This window comes from Sminthopsis crassicaudata, chromosome 4 (assembly GCF_048593235.1).
Source record: "Sminthopsis crassicaudata isolate SCR6 chromosome 4, ASM4859323v1, whole genome shotgun sequence".
Lineage (NCBI taxonomy): Eukaryota > Metazoa > Chordata > Mammalia > Dasyuromorphia > Dasyuridae > Sminthopsis > Sminthopsis crassicaudata.
The window spans coordinates 320,535,535-320,561,829 of NC_133620.1; the positions used below are offsets into that span (position 1 = coordinate 320,535,535).

The 26,295-nt window shown below is 44.0% G+C and overlaps 2 protein-coding genes across 8 annotated transcripts; both read right to left on the minus strand.

Annotated features, from left to right (window-relative positions):
- Nucleotides 1-798: 798 nt before the first annotated feature.
- Nucleotides 799-12,351, minus strand: PCYT2 (phosphate cytidylyltransferase 2, ethanolamine). 6 transcript variants are annotated; one of them, XM_074260440.1, is made up of 14 exons: nt 12,082-12,351; nt 9,051-9,139; nt 8,421-8,582; nt 8,075-8,141; nt 6,107-6,191; nt 5,682-5,726; nt 5,109-5,162; nt 4,280-4,418; nt 3,821-3,903; nt 3,490-3,567; nt 2,589-2,654; nt 2,316-2,381; nt 1,995-2,083; nt 799-1,814 (listed from the first exon to the last, which is right to left on the minus strand). In XM_074260440.1, exons 1-14 carry the CDS (start codon nt 12,168-12,170, stop codon nt 1,685-1,687), a joined length of 1,242 nt encoding a protein of 413 aa, XP_074116541.1. In that variant the 5' UTR covers nt 12,171-12,351; the 3' UTR covers nt 799-1,684. The 6 variants fall into 6 exon arrangements, with proteins under 6 accessions (XP_074116541.1, XP_074116535.1, XP_074116539.1 ...); XM_074260434.1 differs by having other exon boundaries at nt 799-1,811; nt 12,082-12,350; XM_074260438.1 differs by lacking the exon at nt 5,109-5,162 and having other exon boundaries at nt 799-1,811; nt 12,082-12,350.
- Nucleotides 12,352-13,052: 701 nt separating this feature from the next.
- Nucleotides 13,053-24,006, minus strand: SIRT7 (sirtuin 7). 2 transcript variants are annotated; one of them, XR_012481110.1, is made up of 10 exons: nt 23,852-24,006; nt 23,619-23,756; nt 23,076-23,180; nt 19,504-19,574; nt 19,272-19,344; nt 18,260-18,358; nt 17,943-18,179; nt 17,743-17,823; nt 17,029-17,208; nt 13,053-13,875 (listed from the first exon to the last, which is right to left on the minus strand). XR_012481110.1 is itself a non-coding variant. In XM_074260441.1 (10 exons), exons 1-10 carry the CDS (start codon nt 23,942-23,944, stop codon nt 13,618-13,620), a joined length of 1,215 nt encoding a protein of 404 aa, XP_074116542.1. In that variant the 5' UTR covers nt 23,945-24,006; the 3' UTR covers nt 13,053-13,617. The 2 variants fall into 2 exon arrangements, 1 of the variants encoding a protein (XP_074116542.1); XM_074260441.1 differs by having other exon boundaries at nt 13,053-13,828; nt 17,102-17,208.
- Nucleotides 24,007-26,295: the final 2,289 nt, after the last annotated feature.

Genomic DNA, 26,295 nt, shown 5'->3' on the forward strand with positions numbered 1-26,295 from the left:
AAATGGAACACCACAGAAATTTAACAATCTAAACCCCAAGAATCTGTGTCATCCCAATGAAAGAGGAGCAGCTAAGTGGGACACAGATGTAGGGGCCAACACTCAATTTTAGGGAAGAAAATAGGTTCTAAGTCATACTACTTCTGGGATCACTGTACTGAAAAGAATGGGGATGCTGAAGCTTCAGAGAAAAGCACAGAAAATTGAGGGTTGGCCACAGTGGGCAAAAAGGAACAGTCTAGTGCTAAAATACTTGGGTATCCAACAGGTACAGGCCTATTTCCTTGCTAAGAAAATTAAAATCTAGTGTGATCCCAGATCTACAGGCCCCAGAGCTGCGCAAAGGAAGGTACAGGAAGAGATCCTGGGACAATAAACAGAACCTAAACCTTCCCCCCACAACTCAGCATTGCTCATAAGTGGGGAACAAAGTTTTAATCTTCAGTTAAAAGACAGATAGAGAGATGGTTTTCTGCTTCCCTGAAGAGCAAGGCAAGTTTGGTGCCTTGAGGTTAATCAGGTTTGGTATTAAAAGCACACCTTCATTTGCTCTCCTCATCCCCATTTATTAATGCTGCTGGGGGAGTGACACAAAGCCCTGGGGGGGACTGGCATTTCTGAGTGATTAACTAGAGAGCTGTCATCAAGGGTACATATAAGGCATCCCAGCATTGGGAAAGACTCTCTCCTCTAAACCAGCAGATAAACAAGAGTAAGGCACATCTGTCACCTCCAGTACCATATTCTTTCCTTGTTTTTTCTCAAGGGTTGAAAGAGGGATTAATATCTAAGAGGGAATGCACGTATTCCCACCATATTTTATTACGTTCCACTGACAAAGAAATTTACAACAGCCAGTTTGATACAAAAATCAGAATACAAAGTCTGTACAGGGAGCAGCAGGATGAAGGGAGGAATATGGGGCCCCAGGCAGCAAAGTTGCAGGTGAAAACCAAAGGTCCTAGAGCTCAGGCCCCTCATAGGAAGCTTTGGAGTATAACTCTCACCATAAGGAGAATGAAGGGATGAGGCAGCAAGGAAGTTTAGGGAGGTGGGATCCCCTTCCTAAGGAGTTAAAGGAAGGTCACCATTTGGATCATTCCCTTTCAGGTATGGCTGACCCTCCCCTCTCCCCCCAGCCAAGAAGTGAGGCTGGATAGGGTCCAGGCAGAGGAAGCCCTGCTTCTTGGGGGACAGTGGAAGACAAGTTTCCTAAGCCTATTAGGACTGTGCTTAATGTTAGGTGACTGTGATTCGTTCCTCTCCCTTCCTGGGAAGTGGGCAGTGCCAAGGGAAGAGAAGCTGGGATTAAGAGCAACCAGAGCCTCCTCGTGGCTCGGATTTCAAATGCTCAGAGTGCTGGCAGGTCCTCCTGTTTTCCTATGAAGTCAGAGCAGTAGAGCCTAGGTGGGAAGTGTTACTGGAGAATATAAACTCTCCAAAAACACCCTGGGAGACCCAGCACCGAGGGTTCACTTCCACCAGCCCCCAGGCTTCGAGTTACTTCCAAGTCAGGCTAGATTAAAAAGGGGCCTCAGCTTCATTAAAACGGTAGGTGTGACAAATTCTAAAATCAGAAAGGCAAGAGAAGGTAAGCAGAGCCAAAGGCAGTGCTCCCACTCGGGAGGAAGACAGGGTGGGGCCGGGGAAGGAGCGGCAGGCGTGCTGCTTGAGCCACTTGGGACTAGGCCTCACAGGGGCTCTCCACCTGCACCGCTGCCCCTTCGGGCATTGCCTCCCGTTTTTTTATGGCTTCCAGGACAGCTAGCTCCCGAGCTTCTTTCTTTTGATTTCTTGCTTCATACTCTAATCTGCTAGGGGAAAAAAAAGCACCCTGGTGGTATTGAGGTCTGAGGTCCCAAAGCCCATCCAGCCCCATGCCTAGATTCCCTGGGACAGACTGTTAAATGTTCATTCTACCCCGGAGGCCTAAAGTAACTAAATGGACAGATTGCTGTGAATCACCTCTTGGGGCCACAACGGAGAAAGCTCACCTGTTCTTAATAATTCTCTGTACAATGAGGTCTGTGGTGAGATCATTGCCGCTATCGATCTGACGAAAGATGCCCCGTCTCTTGGGTTCCTGTGTGTAGAGGAAGGTGACCATGGGGTCATGGGCTTCCAAAGGCCCCATTCCTTCCTTCCTTGCAGTAAGGATATGCTCAAAAGGAGGAGGTGGGGTAGAAGGAGGAAGAGAAGGAAATCCTATATTCCTCTTTCCCTCCCCCAATAAGGGAAGCCGTGCAGAGGGGAAATAATTCAAAGAGAAGGAAACTTCTCTGGGAGGTGGAGCAGGGAAAGACAAAGGCACTCACCTGGTATGGGTCCGAACCGTCCTTATCAGGCATGACCTCAGTCTTTCCGTGGCACACCAGGTCTACCTAAGAAGAGGAGCTTCGGTGGTCAGAAGAGCTGCTCCAAAGTCCTTAGGATACAGGGCCCCCACAGGGCATATCCCAGCCCGCTTGGGCAGAGAGAGACCAGGAGGACCCACTTTTGTAACCCTTGGACCCCTTTCTCCTCCACATGAATACTCTGGCCACCCTCCACTCTGTCCCCAGGGCTCTGGAGTCACTAGGACGACTTACCTTGAAGTGATCAAGGAGGTTAGCTGTGACGGCATATGGAGCTCCAATCACTACCTCAGCCACATACTGGGGAGACAAGAGAGGACTGATGACCTAGAGTTCCTCTACCAAGCCTATCCCCAGGTTAAGCAGCCCTGGCGGGAATCCCACAAATTTGGTTCTAAAGATCAGAAAGTCCTACATGAGCCATTCAGCAGAGGAGGAAAGGAGTGTGGATATTCAGACAATTCCATAGCTAGATCCTCTTTTCAAAGCTATTAGCTAAAAGGGATCTGAGGTTACTGACTACCTCCTCTTCTTCCCCATCACACTAATGAGGTCCACAGGAATTAAATGACTTTTATAAGCTTTCCCAACTAGCAAGTAACAAAGCTGGATTTGAAGCCTGATCTTCTGAATCCAAGTTTAAAGCTCCCCAACAGTTTACAAAGAGCCACTAATAAACCTGATAAGGATTACAGTTGAGATAGCCATTTTAAGCTTCCTCTTAAACCCTCTAGAGAAAAACAGAGCTTTGTTTAGGGACTAGGACAGAAAGAAAAGAAATGGTTCATAGGAGGCATTAATTGGAATAAGATACTGAAAGGGTTTGGGGGCAGCCAATAGACCCAAGACTTCCTGAAGGTGGATGTTGTTTACTTCCTTTGAATATTTCCCATCACAGCCCCTTAACAGCCTCTGTAAAAGCTAGGAATGCCAATGAGTGAGTGCCAGAACTGACCTTTAAGAGCAGGGGATTTGTTCCAGGGAGTGGTTGTGACCCTCAGAGATGAAGTCTTTCTTTCCCCTCCTGGAACAAACACCTCCCAATGGGCCCAAGTATGCAGATGACTTAAAGGGCAAGGGAGAGACCCCTTGCTCTAACTCTAGCCCTCTGAAGGCCAACTTAGTCCCAGCTCACCCTGCAAGCCAGCACACTTAGTGTTCTCTCATGCACATTCATGATGGGGTAGTTCTTTCCCTTGTAGTGATTCACCTCCTAGAATCAAACATAGGGTTTAGTCAGATCCAGTGTCCAGCTAGTCAACTAGCTCTTCATAGTCACTTCCTGAGGGAAGGTTCCCCTCCTCCCACCCAATTAGTGCTGCTTGGCTAAAAAGCGGTAATTTTTGGAAATAATGCTCTCCTGGAACAGAGCAGCACACATGGAAATGCAGCTAGAGAAGTAAGGAGGCACAGGGTCTCACTACCTTATTTTTTTTTTTTTTTTTAAATCATGACATAGTTCATACCTGGTCAAAATGTAAGCCTGCAATGATGTACGGTCGCTCTGCAAGCTGGTAAACCTTCTCCAGAAAAGCCACGTGCCCAATATCTATGCCCAGGTTAAGAGAACAACAGGGAGAGGACAGGGTAGTTGTCTCCATAGGGAAAGGCCCCAAGTCCCCTTGGTGAAAGACAAGGGTGATAAGAAATTCCATGAGGTTGGGGGAAAAAAGGCTCCTTTGTTTCCTTTTCCACAGTCCAGGTGAACAAGAGGTGGTTCTAGGTGACTCTGATACGGACTCCCCATCCCATCCTCTTTCCATAGCCTGAAATAAGCTTAGTGATAGTGACAACCTAGCCCTTGGGCCCTAAGGTTTCCCTCGACCTTTCCAAGGAGGCCCGGTAGTGAAACTGTTTATAGGACAGACATCCACCCTTCTTCCCTGGGGAGCAAAGTGCAAGAGTGGTGCCAGAAAGAAAGATACGGAACAGGTCAAAGGCCCCAGCCACGTAAATGATGGTGTCTCCTGGTTCTGGCTCCTTTCCAGAAGCAAACTGGATGATCTTTTGAGATGTCTGTAAAAACTGTGACACTCCGGTCCAGGGGCTGTGGCTCCTTGGGCACTGGGGAACAAGCAGGGGGACTGGTTACAAGTTTTCAGGATCACAGGCCCTGCAAGCTCACCCTGCTAGCCCACATCCCCAGGGGCTGAAGATACAGCCTGTCCCCTCTTCCTAGCCCTTCTGAGCTTCTGGCTTCCTATGGAAGCCCTCCCACTTCTCCACCAGCAAGTCCTGCTTCTTTTGGCAGGGGAGGTCTGCATACCAATGCAGAAAAGGCTCTGTAGTCTGGGCAAGGGTGGAGAAGAGGTTGCCAAATTGACAGCTCTCCTTTTAGCCTGAAGATGCTGGCTGGTACTGATAATGAGGGCTGGAGGGAAAGGGAAGGAGGGGGAAGCAATGGCTTGGGATAGGGGGAAATCTTAGAGAAACCAAAAAAAACGATGAAAACGCTTTCTTTGCCCTTGTTTCCAGGCAGGCTCACTGGGGTGTTTGGGAAGAAGAGGGGACAGGGGAAATAGTGACATCTGATGGGAGGGGACTATATACAAGGAATGAAACCTAGCTTTAGCTCAGGGAAGCTTTAATTAAGAAAGGACGAGCAGATGACAAAAGTCAGAAGTGTTTTCAACATGGCCACTGAGTGAAACACCAGCATCTTGGCCTCCACCAAAGGGCCCCAGATGGACAGAGAAGTAGCAGACAGCAAATCCCGACACATTCAATAGGACCCAGAGGCCACTGTCTTGTCACCTGGGAGAAGCCTTCTGGGCAAATACCTGCCCCAGCAGGTACTAGGTGAAGGGGCTACAGAGGGAGAGAGGGGCCAAACCACTGTTAGAAACTTCAAATAGTGATGGTCTCATATGGCAGTGTCTACTAACACCCAGGGACTGGCATGGTCAGGCCCAAATAGGGAGCATATGTTCAATAAAGGTCCCTAGCTCCTGTCTGCCCCTCTTAGCACTTGTTGAATCTAAGAACTCATTGGGGGAAATTCTGTCTGATACCATCATACTCATATGAGAGTCCTGATAGGAGGGCCTGGGGAATGTAAGGAAACCCAAAACAAGATGGCAGAATGAAGTCCAATTAGGATAAATCCTGGGGTGGGGGAGAAGTCTGCTGAAGAGCAGAAAACAAAAGGACAAAGATATAACAGGGGCTAGGGACTGGGTCTTTCCTTAACCTCCCTTCATTAAGGGAAGAAATATCAGCTCCCTCCACTTGTTGCCATCATAAAGCCTTTTATACATGTGAGTTCCCAGGTTTTTGCTATACTGTGCACTTAGATGCTAGATAAAAGAATCCTTCCTAAAAACTCACCTTGCCAAAGCTGTCAGTATACTCCCGGTATTCTGAAGGCAATTCCTGCACAGAAAAGTGGAGTCAGGCCCCCAGGGCCAGCATGGCACCAGAATTCCAGACAGCATTCCTTTCCATGGCCCATTGTGGGGGCTTTCCTCACTGATCTGGAGATGTCCCTGTTGAAAAGCAGGAAGCCTGCTGGCTCCCTACATGCTGACCAGTCTCAGGAAAGTAGAGTGAGAGATTTATTTCTCCTGGCCTACAAACATCCCAATAGTGATTAATGGAAAGAAATATCCACTCCCTTCCCAACCAGGGTCCTGGCTTTCAAGCAGAACTATATCTTAAACCCCAGGTCCCAGAGACAAGGCATAGTAAAGATGAGGAAAGTTACTCATCAAACTACCAGAAGACCACTGGTCTCTAGGCCACTCTGGACTTACCCGGCTGCTGTGATGGGCCTTGGTCATGAGCAGCATCCGGCCAACTAAATCAGTAGTAGAGACTCCCTGGGTACGTTTACATTCTCTGTGGGAGAGTAGGAACAGTTTTGAAATGGCTCAGTTCTTCTAGTGAATAGTGCCCATGACTGAGGGCCTCCATGGGCTAGAGAGGAGTCACTGTGAAGCTCTAAGTATCCCCCCTCCTCTCTGTTCTGCAGTAGATGGGAGTATTTCAATGCCATTTACCATGGGAAAACAAAGGGCATCTGGCTCTACATTCTGTAAGAATTATCCAAACTTGAAGGACATGAAAACTCCAGGGACAGAGTGGTCCCATCTATAGTCATCAGTGCTCAAGGCCTTCAACTTTTCCCGTTCAAGGCAACAACACCCAAGTCCCATTGTTAGCTAAAAAGTCAACAATTTCAACATCCTGCCTGATAGGTAGAACTGACAGTTTGCCAGGCTTCTGATTTAGATCTTTTCTTGTTGATAGACCACTAAATGTCTGCTTCCTGCTCTGTATCTCAAGTGACCACAGTTGCTAAGAAAAAGATGAAAACTTAGGAGACAGAGAAGACAGACAAGAAGACATGTTATAGTGCAATGGTTTCTAATTTTTGGAAATTATTATGTGCCCATATATGGCAACAAATATTTTGGTTTCGATCTATATTTTGCTCCAGTGCAATACACAAGTCGCTATTTTTGAAACATATACACATTTTGATGAGATTAATAAAATAAAAATTCATTCTAAAATACTACTGAAACTACAGCGATTTTTTTTTTTATCATTGTGTGTTTTCTTGGTCAATAATAATAACTTAGATTTTATAATATTTTAAAGTTTTCAAAGAGATTATTTCACTTGAACTTCACAAGAATTCAATGAAGAACTGTCTCCATTTTACAGGTGAACAACTATTACTAATACCATGCAAGTATATCATGTAGCATTTGCTAAATTTTTGACATCGAAAAATAGTCCTTCCCAAGCTCAGCCACAAAAAAGAATTGAGAAAATATCCCCCTTTTCTCTCTTTGTTGGTGGGAAGTTTATGGGTATGGAATACTGCATATGTTGCCAGACATAATTGATGTGCTATTGATTAATTTTAATGTTTTTTTTTTTTCTTCCCCCTTTTTAAACCTTTATTAAAATGGATGGTGAAACAGGGAGAGAGAAGGGCCAGGGATATACTTGGAAATGAGGATTATATAAGAATAAAAGCATCAATAAAAAACAAGATTGTTAAAACAGATGTTTATTCTCAAAAAGGCTGAAGACCACTAATAGAGTGGATTAGTCAGTATGGGCTCTGGTCTCTGTTTTGGGTATCTTTGGGCTAGTCCCCTGATCTCTGTGATCACTCATTTCCCTGTCTGTAAAATGAGGGACTTGGACTTACTGGTTCTTAAGGTGAGAAGGTAAAGTAGGATAGGTGGGCACTGGACCTGGACTGGGAGGCTCTAGTTTAAACTCTTATCACTCATTGCCTATGTAATTGGTTTTCACATGTACAAAACAGAAGTCAGCCGACATGACCCATCAAATCCTTTCCATCTTTCATTCCTTTCCCACTAAAAAATTCCACAAATCTATGGAATGTTCTCGTTACTGTGATGCCTGCAGCACAACCTAGTGGTCACACCTAGACTGTCTACAGATCATCTGCCTGCTTAGTAGCTGGGGTAAATTCTAGCCAGTAAGAGAAAAAGGAATGCAGAGCTATGCCCTCATTAGCCTCTCTCCAAGGCTACCAGGACTCATAGAACACACTATGAAATTGTATATAAAATACCGTGTGTATAGTAAAGCATTGTCTTTGGAAATGTCAAGGACAATTATCTCTCCCTTGAATCATTTTAACAAATAGATATTAAATGCTCACTCTGCAAGGCATTTCTCTTTACAACCTCCCCACCCTCCATCCTCCACTTTAGGGCTGGACAGAGGAGCCTCACCTGTATCTCCCAGCTTTCTTCACTTCTTCATAGGTGTCTCGCCCATCCACAGTTAAGGTGATATCATCTAGGAAGCGACACATAGACACAGACACAGACACACATTAGAGTCAGCCTTGCCAAGATACTTCAAGAGAGCCTTGGCCAAGAGTCTAAGTTTCAGAATCCAAACCTTCATATTGTAAAGCTTCAGGGTCAAAGAAAATGCTTCCAGAGTCCCCAAGACTGTCTGACAAACAACTTTTCTGCAATTTAAAAAGCTGTCATCGATGCTGAGGACCTGCCCCCCTCCCTCTTGTTGCCACCTTAGGACTTCCAGGATAGGGTGTGCAGCCAGGCCACTTACTGCCGTGAACACAGAAATCACAGTTGTATTTGTCCAGAGTCTCCAGGGCAGTGACGTAAGGAGCACCAGCCACAATCTCATCCACCCACTTGATGGCCTGGACCATCTTGTATCTCTCCTCCTGAGTGAAGACAGGAGGGCCCTTGTGCTTGGCAATCTCCTCTAGGGCAAAGCAAAGAGGAAGAAAGAGTGGAACAATGACAAACACCACTAATGGTCTCCTGAAGGATCCATCCCTAGGACTCTCATTTCCAGCCCCCCATTCAACAACCTGATCTGCTAAAGTAATGCAAAATCAAACATCTTAGCTCTGTAAGGTCTTGGAGTAAAAGTCCTAGATACGGGCAAATCTTGGGGAAGCAGAGAACCTCCTGGTAGAACAACTCCTCCCTCACATTTCTTTAGTCTTTCCACCCAAACTGACCCCTAGATTGGAGTAGGGAAAGAATTTGGGACACAACCACCCCAACCCTAGTCATCATATTTAGCTTGCCATACCTTCACTGCCTGCCCAGGATTGTAATTTATATCACCTGACTGGCTGAAAACAGCCAGTATTGCAGTCCTGAGTAACGGGATGGGAAGGCAAGGCAAGAGATAGGAAAAGATCTGGGGCACACAGCCTCTTACCATCATTGTGGACCCCTACGACAAGGTAATCTCCCATGGCCCGTGCCTGACGAAGCTGGTTCGAATGCCCATAATGTACCATGTCATAGCTGTGGAAATAAATGGAGTATCAAATCTTGTACCTGGTTGACAGGGAGGGACAGATTTAAGTTAGGGAAAAATGGTCCCCCTTTTTGTAGCCTCTTTGGGGTAACCACTGCAGGGAACTATTGCAAATTAATGAAGATAACTATTGAGAGCAGGTCAAAGTGTGATGAAAGTTCAACAGCTTGGATACAGAAGGTTTTAGGAATGACGACAAAATCATGTGCAGTCAGAGAAACTCAAGTGTATCAAAGGGCCTCAGCTAAGGTTCAGAAAAAAACCAATTAAAATGTCCCCATGAAAGTAAACAGGAGAAATGAGAATGGGGGTGGGGAGAAAAATGGTAGAAAGGTCAGGTTAGAAGGGAAGCTGAAATGGAGTGAGCTTTGGGGTACTAAATACCCAGAGGAACAAAGTCCCAGTTCCACTGCAAGCCTGGGGATTTTGAGCAGACAGAGGGCCTTTCATAAGCAAAGTAAATAGAGTCCATTACAGAGTCTACTTGACAACAGGGGCAGAATAGTAGCCTATGTAAAGATCCACTTTCTTACTTTCTCTGGCCCAATATGAGTTAATGGAGCCACTAAGTTTTGCTTAAATAAGGACTCTGGATTTAGAGTGTGGAAGGATGTAGTACAGGAATATGAAGTACTGATTTGGTTTTGTGCCGAGTCTCTAAATTTTTATTAGATAAAGGATTTTTTTTTTCCAGGCCCTTATTACTGCCATCCAGAAACCCAGACTTACTAAAACACTGGAAAGGTAACTATGGAAAGAAAAAATATCAATTTTCTTATAGGACAGAGCACCTGATTTGAGTTGTTTCGACATAGCTCAGTTTGGACTCGTCAGTGTTTCCAGAATATATTGAGAATAGCACTAGAATATGAATCTGGTTCTGATAATCCAGCAAAGGTCATGCACTAACTACCACCCCAGAATACTTACTGGGATGAAAGGCGGAATACCTGTGTCATATCTCTAGCTATCCTAATGTCAGTAGTATCTTGTTTCAAAATCTCTCTAAAGAACACTTACTTATCTTTAGTTAAGATACATGGGTATCTTATAGAAATCTATATAGTTTTTTATAATTAATGAAACATTTCATATAATCTCATTTGATCCTCATTAAATTTATTTGAAGTTGGTGCTAGGACAAGGATTATCTCCATTTTACAGATAAAAAAACTGAGGAGAGGTTAATAAGTGATTTTTTCCAAAGTTACAAAACTGGTAGAGCTGTGATTAAATCCTGGTTTGATTCCAAATCTAGCATTATCCCAAAGCTGACTCTTCCTATGAAAATCCAGATTTGTAAAAGTGATGAGGGGTGGATAAGTATGATTTTATATAATCTACATACTGGAGCATAAGGCCTGTATAGCATTTTAAACAGTTAAAGTGATAAAACTTTGATTCACATATATTTTCAGAAACATTTCATCAAATATATGGAATTGCACAATATGAAACAAATTCACAGACAACAATTTTTAACTATTATCCTATCTGAATCAAATGCTTTATATTCTAACAAAGGCAAACAGAGGTTGGCAGAGCACTTATGGGAAAAACAAAATTAAACCCTTAATGTCTGAGGGAAACTTTTTAGAACCCTGAAAAAGCTCCCCCACAACTTGAAATATTTTTAATCTCAATCAATACTAACCTCCCAGCTTTCTTCTGGCAGTCACCTGATAACCAAGTGCTCAGTGTACTCATAAAAGTATGACTACCAGATTTGGGGCTAAAAGCCAACTATTCTCAACTTTCCCACTCACTTTGCTATTATCTCCCTTATCTACCCTGACTGGATGATGGAAGTCAGTCTCCTTATCTGAAAAGTTTTTCTTTATTTAACTGAATGTGAGCAATAGTGAAAGTGTGAGGAAGGAAAATTTTATGCCCCTTTTGGTAATATTCAGAAACAGTCCGATATTCTACCTATCACTCTCGATGTGTGGAACCATAAAGGGCCAAATTCCTCACAACACGGACACACACATTCCTTCCTTCTCAGGCAGAACCCCAAGTTCAAAGACCTGCAGCCAGAAGCGACCTTCTCCCTCCATTAGGATACCAAAAGAACCAGTTTATCTGATTTTTAAGTAAGGAACTGGTCCAAAGGTCCCCCTAGCCTGGGACGATTAGCCGTCCAATAATAGAATGGCTAATCTTGAGATTTTCAGCAGAAATTTACTCTTGTGAATGCTCTTTTCTTTTTAAAAGGCCCAGGTTCTCGCCTTTCCCGGTCCAACACGCAGCTTCTCCAGAACGGACGCTGCTGCCGCTGACCTTTCCCCGGCTCCCGGGGCTCGCACTGCCCGCGCCCCGAGGCTGGCTGTGGCGCTGGGGGAGGAATGGGGTCATACACACAGTGAGCCTGGACTTTTTCTCCAGAGTTGAGTCCCCGAGAACTGAGCCCCGGAGCACGTTTCCGAGAAGGGCGATACCACGGTAACCGGACGCAAGAGCCGAGGGCGCCCCGGGCGCGCTTCTCAGAGGGCCGCGGGATGCCGGGCGCTCGGCTCTCGGAGGCCCGGCGGCCCCTCCCCGCCGAGAAGCGCGGAATCGCCCGGCTGTCCGCACCCACCTTCCGGGCTTCCCCGGCTCCGGGACTCCGTGGGGTCGGGGCTGCCACGGGACCGGCGCAAAAACGTCGCCCGGCAGTCCCGGAGTTACCGGGCTCCGCGGCGTTTAAAGCCCCGCTGCCTCGGGCAAGACCTGCGACACGTCTTCCGAGGGACAGGCGGCGAGCGGCGCAGGACGGGGCGGGGCGCAGGGCCCGGGGCGGCGGCGGGGGGAAAGCCCGGCACAGGGGGTTAGAAGAAAGAAGGGACGGGCGGGAGGAAGCTGGCACCGGCGGGCAGTCGGCCCGTCTGGGGGGCTGACAGGGAGGGGGCTCCGGCCATCCCGCTCTTTCCTTTCTGCCCCACGCTCTCACCAGCCGTCGCACCAGACCCGCACGGTGCGCTTGGTCCCCGGACTGAGCTTCTTGGAGGAATCCACGGCATTGTGTCCGTTTCGGATCATGTCCCGGCGCGGCAACGGCTCCGGCCCTTCCGTGTGCGGCACTGCGACCGTCAGAGCGACTGACCACCGACACAGAGCGGCCACTGCCGGGGCTGCCACGGCTCCAGAGCCGCTGCCCCCGCCCCCGCCCCCGCGCACGCGCCCACAACCGTCACGTGGAGGCTCACCCCGCCGCTCCCGACCAATGGCGAAGCGAGAAGCTCCTGGCCCGACAGCCTTGCCCTCGCTCCCCGCATCAGGCCGCACCCCTCGGCGTGCTGTCACTCTCTTCCCTTCCACCTATGCGGCAGCGAGTTGGAGGACGCCCCACGCTCCCCAAGTCCCGCCCCTCAGCCCAGCCACAACTAGTACTTGGGGCGGGGAGATGGCCCTCCGGAGATAGTAAGTGAAGAAACAGGTTTGTAATAATGCTCAAGACCGGTGCCGCAGCTCCCCGACCTAAATCAGTGTCTAGCATAGGAAATCTCGCCGAGGACGCCCATTCCGGCGCCCACCTAGCCCTTTATCCACCTTTCAGAATTCTGGAGCAAGACGGCAAGCGTTCGCCCAAGCCAACCAGGCCGAGAAGGTGAAAAACGAGTTGTGAGCTTCGCTAGACTAAGGCCCTGACCATTCCAGGACCGGGCTTGCACCTTATGCCGTCGTGTCCCCTTCTCTCCTGAGCCGCACTAAAAGCACGGTTCCGTTTTTAAGACTTTTACATTCCTAGTCTAGGTCACAGAGCCGCTTACTTGACTTGGTTATTTTGTTTTTTCACATTATGCTTAAGCAAGAGTCCAAGGTACAGGACAGGATGCAACATATACAGAATAAGGCAGTCTACCTAGCTAATGGAGAATTAAAAAACAAACCAACCCACAAACCAAAACCAGACACACACACTCAAGGTAATCAAGATATTGCAGAGGCATTTAATCAAAAACAAAATGAAAGGATCTGCTTAGAGCTTTTAGAGAGGTCAAAGCCACCCTATTACAGAAAAAGAGACCTATAGTTAGCAACACTTTTAGTAACAAGTGATAGAAATACAGTTCAGGGCCCTAAGAGCAGTCTGGTGATCTGAGGTAAAGGCAGCTGTGTATTTCCTCATGGCCAGCCAGATGTGAAATATCACCAAGTCCTTTTATCTTGCAGAAAATTGCTAAGTCTGCCACTTCCTCATTCAGGGACTAGATGAGCTAGAGATGTCATCCATAGACCCTAATTCATGATTAGGTGCAGTTTGTAGCACAGAAAGTGGTACAAAGAGTTAGGAGATAGGCTTTCAAGGGGAGAAAAAGCCCCCAAATAAATTGCTAAAAATCCCAGTACAAAAATTTCATCCATTATTCCCGCTTACCAGTCAACATGGAGGTTAACTCCCTTCATGGTGACTTTTGACCCCTGAATATGGTTTCCTGAAGTTATTTTAAAAGTGCCAACTGTCTATTCCCCTCTAGGCACAGGGTTATACTTTTTTTCTCTTTGTGCCTTTGGTACAACCCCTGCCAAACCAGCCACCTGAGAAGGGCACTGAACTAAGTGGAGCTGCTTGCTCCTTATGATCCCTGGACTGAGTCTCTTCTGCACTCTGGGGGGGCACCAATGGCTTTCGGCTGTGGCTGCCTTCTTCTTCAGCACGAAGGGGAGTTGCCAGAGAGAAGATGGGGTCTTGCCACCTACCAAAAGGGAGAAATATATATTAGAAACCACTCAAGGAAAGAATCTTACTCAGAAACACACTCTTAAACTATGTGGTTAAAATAGGTTCCCCCTCCAGTTACTAAATAACAAACCAGAGTGTCAGGAGGAGTAATCTATTCTTGCTATTTAGAGGCAATTACTTCTTTGTCCACCTTTCTTCCCCCAAACCAAAATCTCATTAATTTACCATAATGGGAGAGAAGATGTGTCTGTAAAGTATAGATTATAAAATATATTTTAAAGAAATTAATTCATTCAAACATTGAGCACCTAATGCTAGGCATTGAAGAAGTTACTATGTTTAGATAAGATATGGCCCCAAACCTTCATAGAGCTGTCAATCTAACACAGGTATAAAATATCTTTTATATAGAGCATAAAAGTACATTAGATTCATAAAACAAAATGTTATATGAAGTTCAAGGGTGGAAAGGGTTTCCCAGTGTAAGTTCCTTTGAGCTGGGCTTTAAAGAATGGTCCTGAATTATGTTTGTATTATAAACTGAGAGGACACAGAATGTGTTTGTGTTGTGTTTGATTGCAAGAAGTTCCAGGTCATTAAAAGGGATCCAGAGGAAGATCCTCAGCATGTTGCACAGACCTTCAGATTATAAATTCTATAATCACCACAAAAGTTTCAGCCTAATTATGAAGAAAGGAAGAAAACAATTAAGATGAAGAATGTCTATAGTTAAGGCTTTGATGGTATAGTTGGATGAACAGTCCATAAAGCTCGTCTGTAAATTATTGAATGGTGCATATTATATAATATACCAATCAATATGACTGATGTATAGTATATAATCTGTATACAATGATTAGTACATCTGTAATAACTATCAATTACCAATAGAATAAACCAGCATGTATTGTACTATATACTGTACACATCAATCTTACCAATTAGCATACATTACTAATGAATGAGACTCTAATGGCTAACTTCACATCCAAATGTGTCTTTTTTGAGTGTGCCAAAACCAATTTTTTTGTTAATCTGTTATTCTTTAACAACTTGTTAAGCTGTTAATTAAGCTATAACCAAGCAAGAAATATACAAAATGGTGAATGTGCTATGCCCTCCAATATGTCTCTTTCTCTTGATAATTGTAGGTAGCATTTATTAGAATTCTGAATAAGAAAATCAAAGTATGAAACAATACACTTCTGGGTTTTCAAAATACCAAATTTTCTTATTCTCTAATGACAGAGCTTGAGGAGCATATATTTAAATAAATTGGGAACTTAAGAGGCCATAAAGTTAAACAAAGGAATCTCCTCCCTTCTAATACTATTTTAGTCCTTTCTCAAAGAAGAAGGGTGAATTCTAGGGACTATCACTTCAGCTCAACCAAACTGTCTAGTTCTGTTAGATTGTTCATGACCCTATTTGGGATTTTCTTTTCAAAAACAATGGAGTGATTTGTCATTTCCCTAATTTCTTCATGAGGCAAATGGGGTTAAGTGACTTGCCCAGGATCACATAGGCTGGATATGAACTCAGAAGATGACTCTTCCTGATTTAGGGTCAGCACTCTATCCACTGTGTCACCTAGCTAACAAGGTCATAAGTCTTCAATGAACATTCTTCATCCATTTGCTTTTCCCTCTGGATACTTAAGACTGAACTCTTTTCAGTAATTATAGGTTTTATTTAGAGGTTCCCCTGTTTCTTGGGGATTGATGCAATCAGCTCTGCTGATGATCCATACAGGTATTAACATATACAGTGTATTAGTTTATATGTTATAAAAAAGTACATTTTATAGCCCATTTACAACTGATCTTCTGTTCTATTACTGTATAATTATAAGTTTTTGCTCTAATCAGAGGTTTCTTCTTTGTGAGAATATGAATGAGCAAAATGTCAGAAAAGTGACTGCCTTACATTGATCCAGTGGTTTATTACTTTTACTTCTCTGGTAGTAGTTTATAATCTGTCTTGAAAAGATATTGGAAGATGAACCATGAACTGGACTCAGAATTGACAAAGAGAAGGGACTATCCTGCCTCTAAAAAATAGTCGTTTTGTTTGTTTTTAATGATCTCCAAATTTCTCCTTGGTTAAAAAAAATCATCCTCTAGTTATACTGTATGTCTTTGAACCATGGGATACCAGTCTCCAAAATATTAAAGCAAGAAGTTACCTAAAAGGCAATGGTAAATGTGAGTAGGCTACAGCAAGGAAGAACTACATAATAATTAGGAAGATGTTGTCAAAGAATGTACTACTGGATAAAGGACAAGATGGATTATAGGAAAATGGATAACTAATGAGTAGCTTGTGTACTCCACTGGTGCCCACATGATAAGAAAGGATCCATAGTAAGGCTATCAAGTTTGCTAGGTAGACCAAGAACTGGAATATAGGGAAAACACAGCACAGGGTGAGTTTGGGATCTGGCCCTAAAACCAATGTAATCATATATCCAATATATCCACTCAAGTTTATAAACTAAGAATTTAATAGATATTAATAAAATGTGTTAAGTGTTTAAAAATAAATTCATATTACATAATGCCTAACATTATTATATAATCTTCAATAAATGTTCTTTAAAAACAAAAATTTCCAGATCCAGAAGTCAAAGAATCATTTATAATTGAAAATCTTTAATTAAAAGAAAAAAACATCCATAGAAATAACTCATATTTTTATGGTATAACTGGGCAATTTAAATAAGCTATGTAGAACGAACTACAGTTCTTCCAAAGCAACATTTGTTTTTATTTCCCTAAAACAAAAATCTTATTTCTTCTAACAGAAATATCAGGACATAAAAATTAATGATAAGGCAAGTTATCCAAAATTTATCTAAAACTTCAAGCAAGATTTCAGTCAATTGCAACTACTCTAAGAAGCAATTCTATCAGATGTTCTTATACCTCAGCCACTCCCTTAGGTTTAAACCAGCTCTACAATTTCATGAATAACCAGGCTGTAAGGAGAAAAGAGGAGTAGTTTTGCAGGGGTACATAAATAAGCCAGGATAGTTTTGAAATTAACATGATGAATTTATTATATGCTTAAAAAAAGACAAGTTATTCATAGTAAAAATTTGCTGTTTTATATGCAATTCCTCTTTTCTATTCTTTGTATAAGGAAATGCTCATGTTAATCAGTGTATAAATATAGAACAAAAAATTCAGTCTACAAATTTCAATCCATCTGTACGCATAAAACAGGCAAAGGAACTGAAGGGTGACTAGCTTGGACTAGAGATCTAAATCTTGATCACACTACTCACCTATTATAGGTGGGGATTTCAAGACCCAATTCATCCATTAGCAGCTGCATAACATCATCACATTTCCCATGAAGTTTCAAGGCAGCCAGGTCATCTTTTGGTGTCCACTGAAAACAAAGGGGAAAAAGATGAATGCCTTAAAAAAAATGCTTTTCCAAAAGTATACTGGTATATCATGATATCTGCTGGCTCAGAGTTGATAGATGAGTGTTATCTGCTTGATTTCTCATAGTGTGCTGGAACCCTTCCCTCCCCCCCAATTTCTGGGTTATAGTTTACTTAGCCATTTGAAGCCCAATTCAAAAGCCACTTCCTTCATTAAGTGTGATCTTAAACCCAAATCCCTGAGCTAAAAATGATTTCTCTATTATCTGTTCTTAGACTGTTTTCTCTTTTACTCATGTAGTTATATTCTAATTTGTGTATTTATGAACATTTATCTTTCATATCAGCATGTAAACTCTAAGCAAAAACTATATTTATATTTGTATTTCTCCCTGTGCCTGGCACATACTCATGTGATTAAATATGTGATTTTTGGTTACAACCCTCCTCCACCTACCACTAATCCCATTACCATCCCCTTAAATCTGATATGCTAGGTAGGTACTTCTATACACACAGGAATTTTCTCTAGTTACCTGTAAGTTTACTATGTAGAGTTTAGGGCGACGGCTAGGGGGTTTAGTCATACACCAGAGACGTGGATACTTCTTCAGTACCTGTCAGGATCCAAAGAAACAAAACTATAGAAGGTTGACATTTGATTGAGCCAAAATGTTTAAGGGAAAGGAGTAACAAATTACTGAAATCTCATCTGCTTATTATTTTTCTCATCTACCTTTAAGCTGGATCCCAAACACAGAATTGTGTCTGCTTTGCTTGCTGCCTCGGTTGCTGCTTCCCAGTTCAGAGGCTGCCCCAAAATTCCCCTCTCACCAAAGTGCACAATGGTATCTCGAAGCTGTGCCCCACACTTGTGACAGGTCCGGCCTGTCTGGTGTCTGTGCAAGGCTGTTCGCTCTGTCACATCAAAAACCCTCAAGTACTCTCGGTTGGGAGTGCAGGAGGTGCAGACCTGAGGATCGAGGAAGCCTGGTGAGCTAGTTTAGAGTGCTCTCCCTAAGCACCCCCCAAGTCCCAACTATGGCTGCTCACCTCAATGTACATGTTCCCATGAAGTTCTGAAATCGCTGAGCGGGGCAACCCACTCCGTAAATGGAGTCCATCACAGTTCTGGGATACTACATGCTGCACCTTTAAGAGAAGAATATGGGTGGAGAGATAGCAAGATATACTAAGGGGATCTTCCCTGACCTCAGCTCAAAGTTGGCATAAAAAAAGATCTTATAACACCAGCAAGATTATTAATCTTGCTGAAAACCTCAGGATGTGAGAGAAGTATGACCAAACTATAAGACAGTTAGATTCCACTAAAGAAGCAGGACTGAATACAAGAGGGAATTGGAGAAAACACCCAAGAAAGGCTTCTGTAAGGATTGGGGGAATTCTTTTAGTAATTCCATTAGGTCTTTGGGAGGTAACTGGAATTTCTCACCTGTAAGGTGAACCAAAACAAAGGTCAATTTGTTGTTTCCTTTTAGTGTCATAAACCATTAGAAATATCAGTGTGCCATTTGATTTCCCTCAATGCTCAATATTTTAGGTTAGAAGTTAGAAGTTACCACAGTGTCTTAGGAGGAAACTATTTTGACTCATTACATCTAATTCTCCTAAAAGCCCAGACAGACTCACTCCTGGCTTCTTGCAACTAAAGTTGAAGATATACACTTGAATAAAAGTCAAAAGACCACTTCTAGTATTATTGTGGCTCCAAAAGAGCAAATCAAGAAAGGCCAGAGAGTGTACTGTTAATGCTTAAAATCAGTCTAAAGCTGGTCACCTGAAAGACATTTCTGAGATCTTAGAAGTAGCAAGGCCTCTTTTAACTAGACATTTAGGACTGGGGAGGCCTACCTCACCCAGCTAGCCAGGAAACAAGAGTTTAAATCAGGCTGACTGAACCAAAACCTGAAAGCTAAACTCATCTAGGAGGGTTTTTCAAAGGGAGAATTAATATGTTTTGGAATAACAAGAGAGGAAACAAAAAAGTTATGTCCTCTCTTTCAGGTCCTGGAAAGTAGGCGTGTTAGAAATCCTGGTCTCTTACCAGCTTCTGCTCATGTAAGCGGGCGATGCTCATGTGGGTGAGGGTGGGCTCCGCCTCACTCAGATCGGCAGCACTGCCAGATGGAAGGGAAAAAGGGAAAGGTGAGGAGAAGCTGCCAAGTTCAGGTTCACACTACATCTGACATCCCTCCATTTCACAGGGAAGGCCTCTGTAGCCTGCCTAGGAGGTAGAACAGGGGCAGAGAATTAACGTCTGCATTTTACTTGCTTACCTAATGCTCCTCCCTTTCTGAAGAAGTGTCCACACTCCATTTGGGCCTCGATAATCTGGGATGGAAGCTGCCTACATGGCCAGGAAATACATGAGGGGGGAAAAAAAAAAAAAAAGACAAGCAAGGAAGGGCGTCAACTGTAGCTATTGGCAGAATTCCAAGATTAGGCAGCAAAATTATATTGTTGGTACAATAAAGACATCATACAATTTTATATACACATTCAGCATTCTGAGATTAAGGGTTAGTTCATGTTTTGTATTTTCATACCCAGTACCTAAAACATACTAGGTGCTTGATAAATGTTTGTTGATTGATGTCTTCAACCAGTGAATTAAGATGACTTATGAATCTCTAAGTGTGCAGCACAAATTCTTACTACCACATTTATTTTCTTTCAGTTTTATTTCCAGGATTGTTTTAAGAATCAAATGAGATAATCTTTGTAAAGAACTTGGCAAAAAAGCATTTAAAGCATTATATGTTAGCTATTGTTAGTACTGTACCTCTAAACAGATCCTTCAGAGCCTGCCAAAATAGAAGGAAAATTCAGCTATGACCCACTACATGCCTCTCAGATTGGCTGAGATGACAGGAAAAGCTAATGAAGAATGTTGGAGGGGATGTGGAAAAACTGGGACACTAATACATTGTTGGTGGAAGTGTGAATGGATCCAGCCATTCTGGAGAGCAATTTGGAACTATGCTCAAAAAGTTATCAAATTGTGCATATCCTTTCATCCAACAGTAGCAACTGGGCTTATATCCCAAAGAGATCTTAAAGGAGGGAAAGGGACCCATATGTGCAAAAATGTTTATGGCAGCCCTTTCTGTAGTGGTTAGAATCTGGAAACTGAGTGGAGGTCCATCAGTTGGAGAATGGTTGAATAAATTATGGTATATGGAATGATATGGAATATCATCAGCAGGATGATTTCAGAGAGGATTGGAGAGACTTACATGAACTAATACTAAGTGAAATGAGCAGAACCAGGAGGTCATTATACACGGCAACAAGATTATAAGATGATCAATCTTGATGGACATGGCTCTCTTCAACAATGAGATGATTGACACCAGTTCCAATGATCTTGTGATGAAGAGAGGCATTTACTCCCAGAGAGAGGACTGTGGGAACTGAGTGTAGCTCACAATATAGCATTTTCACTCGTTTTGTTGGTGTTTGCTTGCATTTTATTTTCTTTCTCATTTTTTCTTGTTTGATTTTTCTTGTGCAAGATAATTGTATAAACATGTACGCATATATTAGATTTAACATATATTCCTACTATGTTTAACATATACTGGATTACTTGCCATCTGGGTGAGGGGGGGAATTGGAACACAAGATTTTGGAAGGGTTACATGTTGAGAAATTATCCATGCATATGTTTTGAAAATAAAAAGCTTTAATTAAAAAAAAAAAAAAAAAAAAGGAAAATTAACTAAATTTTCTAAGTTTCTAATCTATCCCAAACTACATATATCTATTTTAGAGCATAAGAAAATCATCTGGCTCTTGAGCTTGATTTCATTTGATCTTTGAGGATCAAAGTCATTTACACGTTGCTGCTATATCCTGCAATAGCTAGATAGCACAGCTGGATAGAGTCTATGCCTGTAGTCAGAAAGACCTTAGTTAAAATCTGGCCTTAGACACATTAGCTGGGTGACCTTGGGCAAGTCACTTGATCTTGTTTACCTCAGTTTCTTCATCTATGAAATGAGCTGAAGGAAAAAAAAGACACACCACTCCAGGATCTTTGCCAAGAAAATCCCATGGGATCATTAAAATAATACACAACTGAAGAAAACAAAAAACAAAGCAGTAGCCTAGATAATCATTTCTGTTACAGTAGGCAGCTCTAGTTCTTCAAGTGTGGAATTTCTAAAGCAGCAATACTCAAGACTCCAGCTGCATTTAGCCCTCTCGTGTGCCATTTAATAGTGCTTTAAAGCCTCTTATTAGTGTATTAAATATTAATCTGACTACAGAGAACATAAGTCATGTGACTCTTGGTTATCGTGATAACCAAAGTTGTGGATTCAAAGAATTATCAGTACTAAGAGCAGCTGCAGAGATGTGAACAAGTCAAGAGCATCTCAAAGGACAGTATATGGTAAGTGACATTCTGTAATAAGGTATGATTTCCAATGACTAAACTTGTCCTCCCTATATATTTTGCTCCTTATTCAGCAACCCCTTTCCCAGTTTTAAAAACAGCAAACAATGGAAAAACTAGGATTCTTTCTCTATACTTAGGGATAGAATGCTGACGGCTAAGTTGGAAACTTATTCTTTCTATTTGTATCATACCTTAGAATGTAGAAAGAGAAGCAATTCTATGATTGGGGAGATTTGGACAACTAGGTTCTACTACCATTTGTGCTCCTCTAATGTGTCAAAGAGCGATCAGAACATTCAAGAGGGTAGCACCTACTGTGAGAAAAAGCTTCATTGAGAACTCATGGACCCCCATGGCAAAGTCATTTTAATTTCTCTGGGTCTGTTTGCTTACTTGATAAAGTGAAAGGTGATGAGATTTGGAAATGAGATAGCTTAAGATCAAAAAGACAGGCCAAATGCCAGCAGGAAATTCCTTTTTAGGGAGAGACAGAAGGAGATAACAGAGAATTCCTGTCTTCTTTACAACACTCTCTGGAACCTCCTTACATCACTGCATCTGAAAGACTGTGCTCAAGTATAAAACAGAGTCCTCAAAAATCTATTCTTTGCAAAATTGGCCTTGTACCTTGCAGCCATTTTGCCTGCCAACTCTTCATTTCCATTCTAACCAATAAAGACTTTGTCCACACAGCCTTGAGTAGCCCGATGGTTACTTTGGGGAAGGAGAGAGATAATCAGCCCCAGGAGAAAAGGAACTGACCCATCTTGGTTTAGAACCTCAGTTTACTCCTCATCAAAAGGGATGGGAAAGTGAACTAGATAATGGCAGTTCTCAACATTCTTTATTTTCATTTTCCTTTCCCCCCAGTGCTTACTTAGCCAAGTGCTTTACAAATATTATCTCATTTGAGTCTTATAACAGTCCTGGAAATAAAAATGGCACAAAATGTATCCGACAATAACTTAGCTATGGGGTTTTAGACCGAGCTCCCTAAAATCAGAGAATTTGTTTTTTGCCTTTCTTTGTATTCCTGGTACTTAGCACAGGGATAGCCAACATGTAGGTACTTAATAAATGTCAATTAACTGATGGATTATTTATTTTCATTTACTAAATTCAATGCAAACATTTAAAAGTCTACTATATGCTAAAAACTTAAATTTCACTTTCTCTTAGTTACATATTTTTTTAAAACAATAACAAGTTGCTTTCTAATTATACAACTTTTAGTTGATTTTATGTGAATCCCCTGGGGGGGGGGGGAAAGCTCTTACAACTAGGGTAACCAGTGGTCCCCAGAGGGCACCATCCACAAACCTACTATTTTGCCCAATTGATCCTAAGGCGATTCCCAGGACCAGTCGTCTCAGAGCAGCTACTCCAGGAAGGATTGCTGAGTCAGTTTAATCCTAAAGAACACAACAGTGTCACTCCTTTTCTTACCGTGCTAATTCCGGCTCCTGTGTAGATGACCAGGTATTTGGCATTTTGGACAGCTAAAGCCAACTCCCTGACTTTCCTCCTTAGTTCCCCGGGGTCATCGCACACCTGAGGAGACACAAAAAAGGTGGTCAACCCCCCCCTCCCCCTCCCAGAACAAAACACCGAGGACCAAGAAACCGCAAATGATTTCCAGACTTTGGGGCAGAGGGGTCAGGATCCTTTCCAGAGCCAGATGTTTTCCTTTCTCCTTTTCCTAACTGGGAGATGACCTTTCTCCCTCCCCCCACCCCCACTCCTCAAAAGCAACAAGCTCTCAACTTTGGGAAAAAAAGGCTCGGCGGCCCGGTAGGGGCGGCAGGAGCCGGGGAAGGGCCGGCGCAGTCCCCGAGTTTTGGGGGCGCCTCGAAGTCGTCCTTCGTCGATTTGGGGGTGGCCAGAATCGGGCTGAGAAATCTCGAGGCCAGAGGTTGTCTGAGGGGTCTGGAGGTCGGGGAGCGGGGGCGAGCAAAGGCAAACCCTGCCGGAAGCGGGACGCGCACTCGCCTCCTGCTGTCGCCTTTTCAGGCCCTCGCGGCGGCGGCTCCGGCCCTGCAGCTCCTTTACCAGCTCCTCACTCTCGGCCAGCAGCCGGCACTCTTCAGCGCTCCGCTCCGCCGCCGCCTTCTTCAGGATCCGGGACACCTGCAGGGGAAGGTAGGGGGAGCCCGGCGGCCGTGAGGGGGAGCGTGGCAGAGCCGCGCGCTCCCGAGGGGACGCCCTGGGCCGTCCCGGCCTACCTGGCGGAGCCGGTTCCGCTGCTGCTCCTCTCGAAGGATCTTGTCCCTTTCGGCCGCTTTCCGTTCCGAGCGGCTCAGGCCGCCGGCGGCCATCGCTCCCCTAGGCAACCGGCTGCTGCCACTTCCGCTCCCAAAGTGAGCGGCGCGCCTGCGCAAGTTGAGACTCCCGGTCTCGCTTCTCGCTCCTCCCCGTTCCACCGGGCGCTGCCCCTCCCTCCCCGGCACCCCCAGAAGAGGGAGCGAGGCAAAGGTCTCTTTAAAAGGTTTTTATTGATCATATACAAAATAAAGAAAACCTTATATATCACAAACATACAATATATACAGCAATAAATACCCGGTGGGCCCGGCCCCGTGCCGCCCCGCCTGGACAATAATTTAGCAATAAATACTGAGTCGGGCTGGGGGGAGGAGGCACCCAGAGATTGACCCCGGCTGCCACGACTCCCCGACCCGTATCCAGACCCCAGCCTTGCTCACTTCAAATCTGTAAAAAACCCCAAAGCAAATTCCAAGGTCGCTCGCCTTTACCCGCTCCTAGAGGCTTCAGCCCGAGGGAAAAGCCCTTACTCAAGGCTACCTCCTCTTCCCTTAACCCCAACCCACTCAGAACCAAAGGCAAGGAAGCAGCAGAGCCAGGCGCAGCAGGGCAGCCTTTGTCTCACCGCTGGAAGCGCTCAGGATATTGCTCTGCCCGCATTCCCATTTGGTAAAGGCTTCTGAGTAGGGCCGAATGAAGGGACAGGAGGAAGGGGCGATGCGGTGGGGCAAAGTCCCCTCTAATATGCTAAAGAGGGAATCACAGCACCCAAGATGGGAAGCACCCACCGTGGGAAAAGGCTTCATTGAGGACTCATGGACCCCTCCCTCCCCTCTCCCACGTTTCCAACCAACTCAACTAGATTTCCTAGAGTTTTGAATGGCCGTGGCTGCTGCAAAGATGGGATGGGGATTCAGATACTGACAAACACAAATGAGCACACACCCAGACACAGGCATCCAAGCAAGGGACAAATGGAAGGCCGTCTCTAGTGCATCACTCGGTCCCACCTTCCTCACTATGGGCTTCCCTCTGGACCCTTCTTTGCTGGGTCTTAGGTAGGCCCTTAGTAATCTTCATCTACATATTCCCAAGCCATTGGAAACTGACAGGAAAGGAAGAAAAAGCCATAAACTATTATTCAGTGGCTTCTGGGGAGAAAAATCGTTAATGTGTCAGTTTCTTCCAACAAACCACAGTCTAAAAAAATCCCAGTGCGGAAACAGTGCTGCAGGCAGAGGCCTCATGCTGCATCCCTGCATGTGGAGAGAGCTTTGGTCATTCCTTGCTGCTGCAGAGGAACTATCCAACAAGATTTTACCTCTTTTAAGCAGTCTGTGGCCAGCAAAAGCCCAATGAACAAGCACTGGGAAAACTCAAGCAAACTACCTGAATCATGAATAAAAGCAGTAAAAATAGCTAAACTGAAAAACAGACTGTGGAGGCAATACATTTAGAGGCAGGGAAATGGGAAGAATCTAAGATTCCAGGAAGCACCATACACCACACATATAAGTCACATTTCTATACAAATAATAACACATCCCCTGGAATAGCAGCAGCCAGTAGCCCTTGGAGTGAATCTGTTCTGGAGCCAGGCCCCTCATTCAAGAGTGAACCTATTCTTCATCCCACAGATTAATTTAGAGGCTTGCTGTGAATCCCCTAAAGTGAGTTGAGAGGGGGCATAGAGCAAGGTTAGAAGAACAGGAGAAATACATATCATGGTATTATTTTGCAAGTGTTTGGAAAAACTGGCCCCAGCTGAAGCCCTCAATTCCTTGTCAAGAAAATTCAGAGGAGAAGGAAAAGAAGAAACACAATACCCTCACAGCAGAAAACTTGAACAAATGAGGACCAGGAAAAACACAAAACACCCATACGTAAACACAATATCTATTCTACAGAAACCAAGGTGAAAGACAAGGAGTACCCATGAAAATAGGGTGACCCCTCAGTTCTGGCTGGGATGGGAGTGGACAAACTCCCCTTAATCTGGGAAAAAGATTTTCCCAAATGTGTCAAAGAAAGGAAGCATGAAAATCTCACTATGTCACAACTCCAGAAACAGCAGCACCAGACAGGAGACAAGGACTCTGGTTTGGGCTTGAACATGCAGAAGACTTTTCTCCCCTCAATGGGGATTAAAAATCCACAAACTTACAGCTCTCACTCCCTGGTTCTGCAAACATCTTTCTCTCTGCCCTATAAGGTCCTTCCTCAGTGCCCAACCTGAGAGGTCCAGAAAAGTATTCAGGTATAGCCCTATAGTGAAAGATAAAACTGGCAATTGCATTTTAAAAAAAGGGGGATGAGGGGGAGTCAGTTTCTGCTCTGACCCAGTATGATGTAGTGGAAGGAATGCTAGACCTAGAATCAGAACTGGGTTTAAACCCTGCCTCAG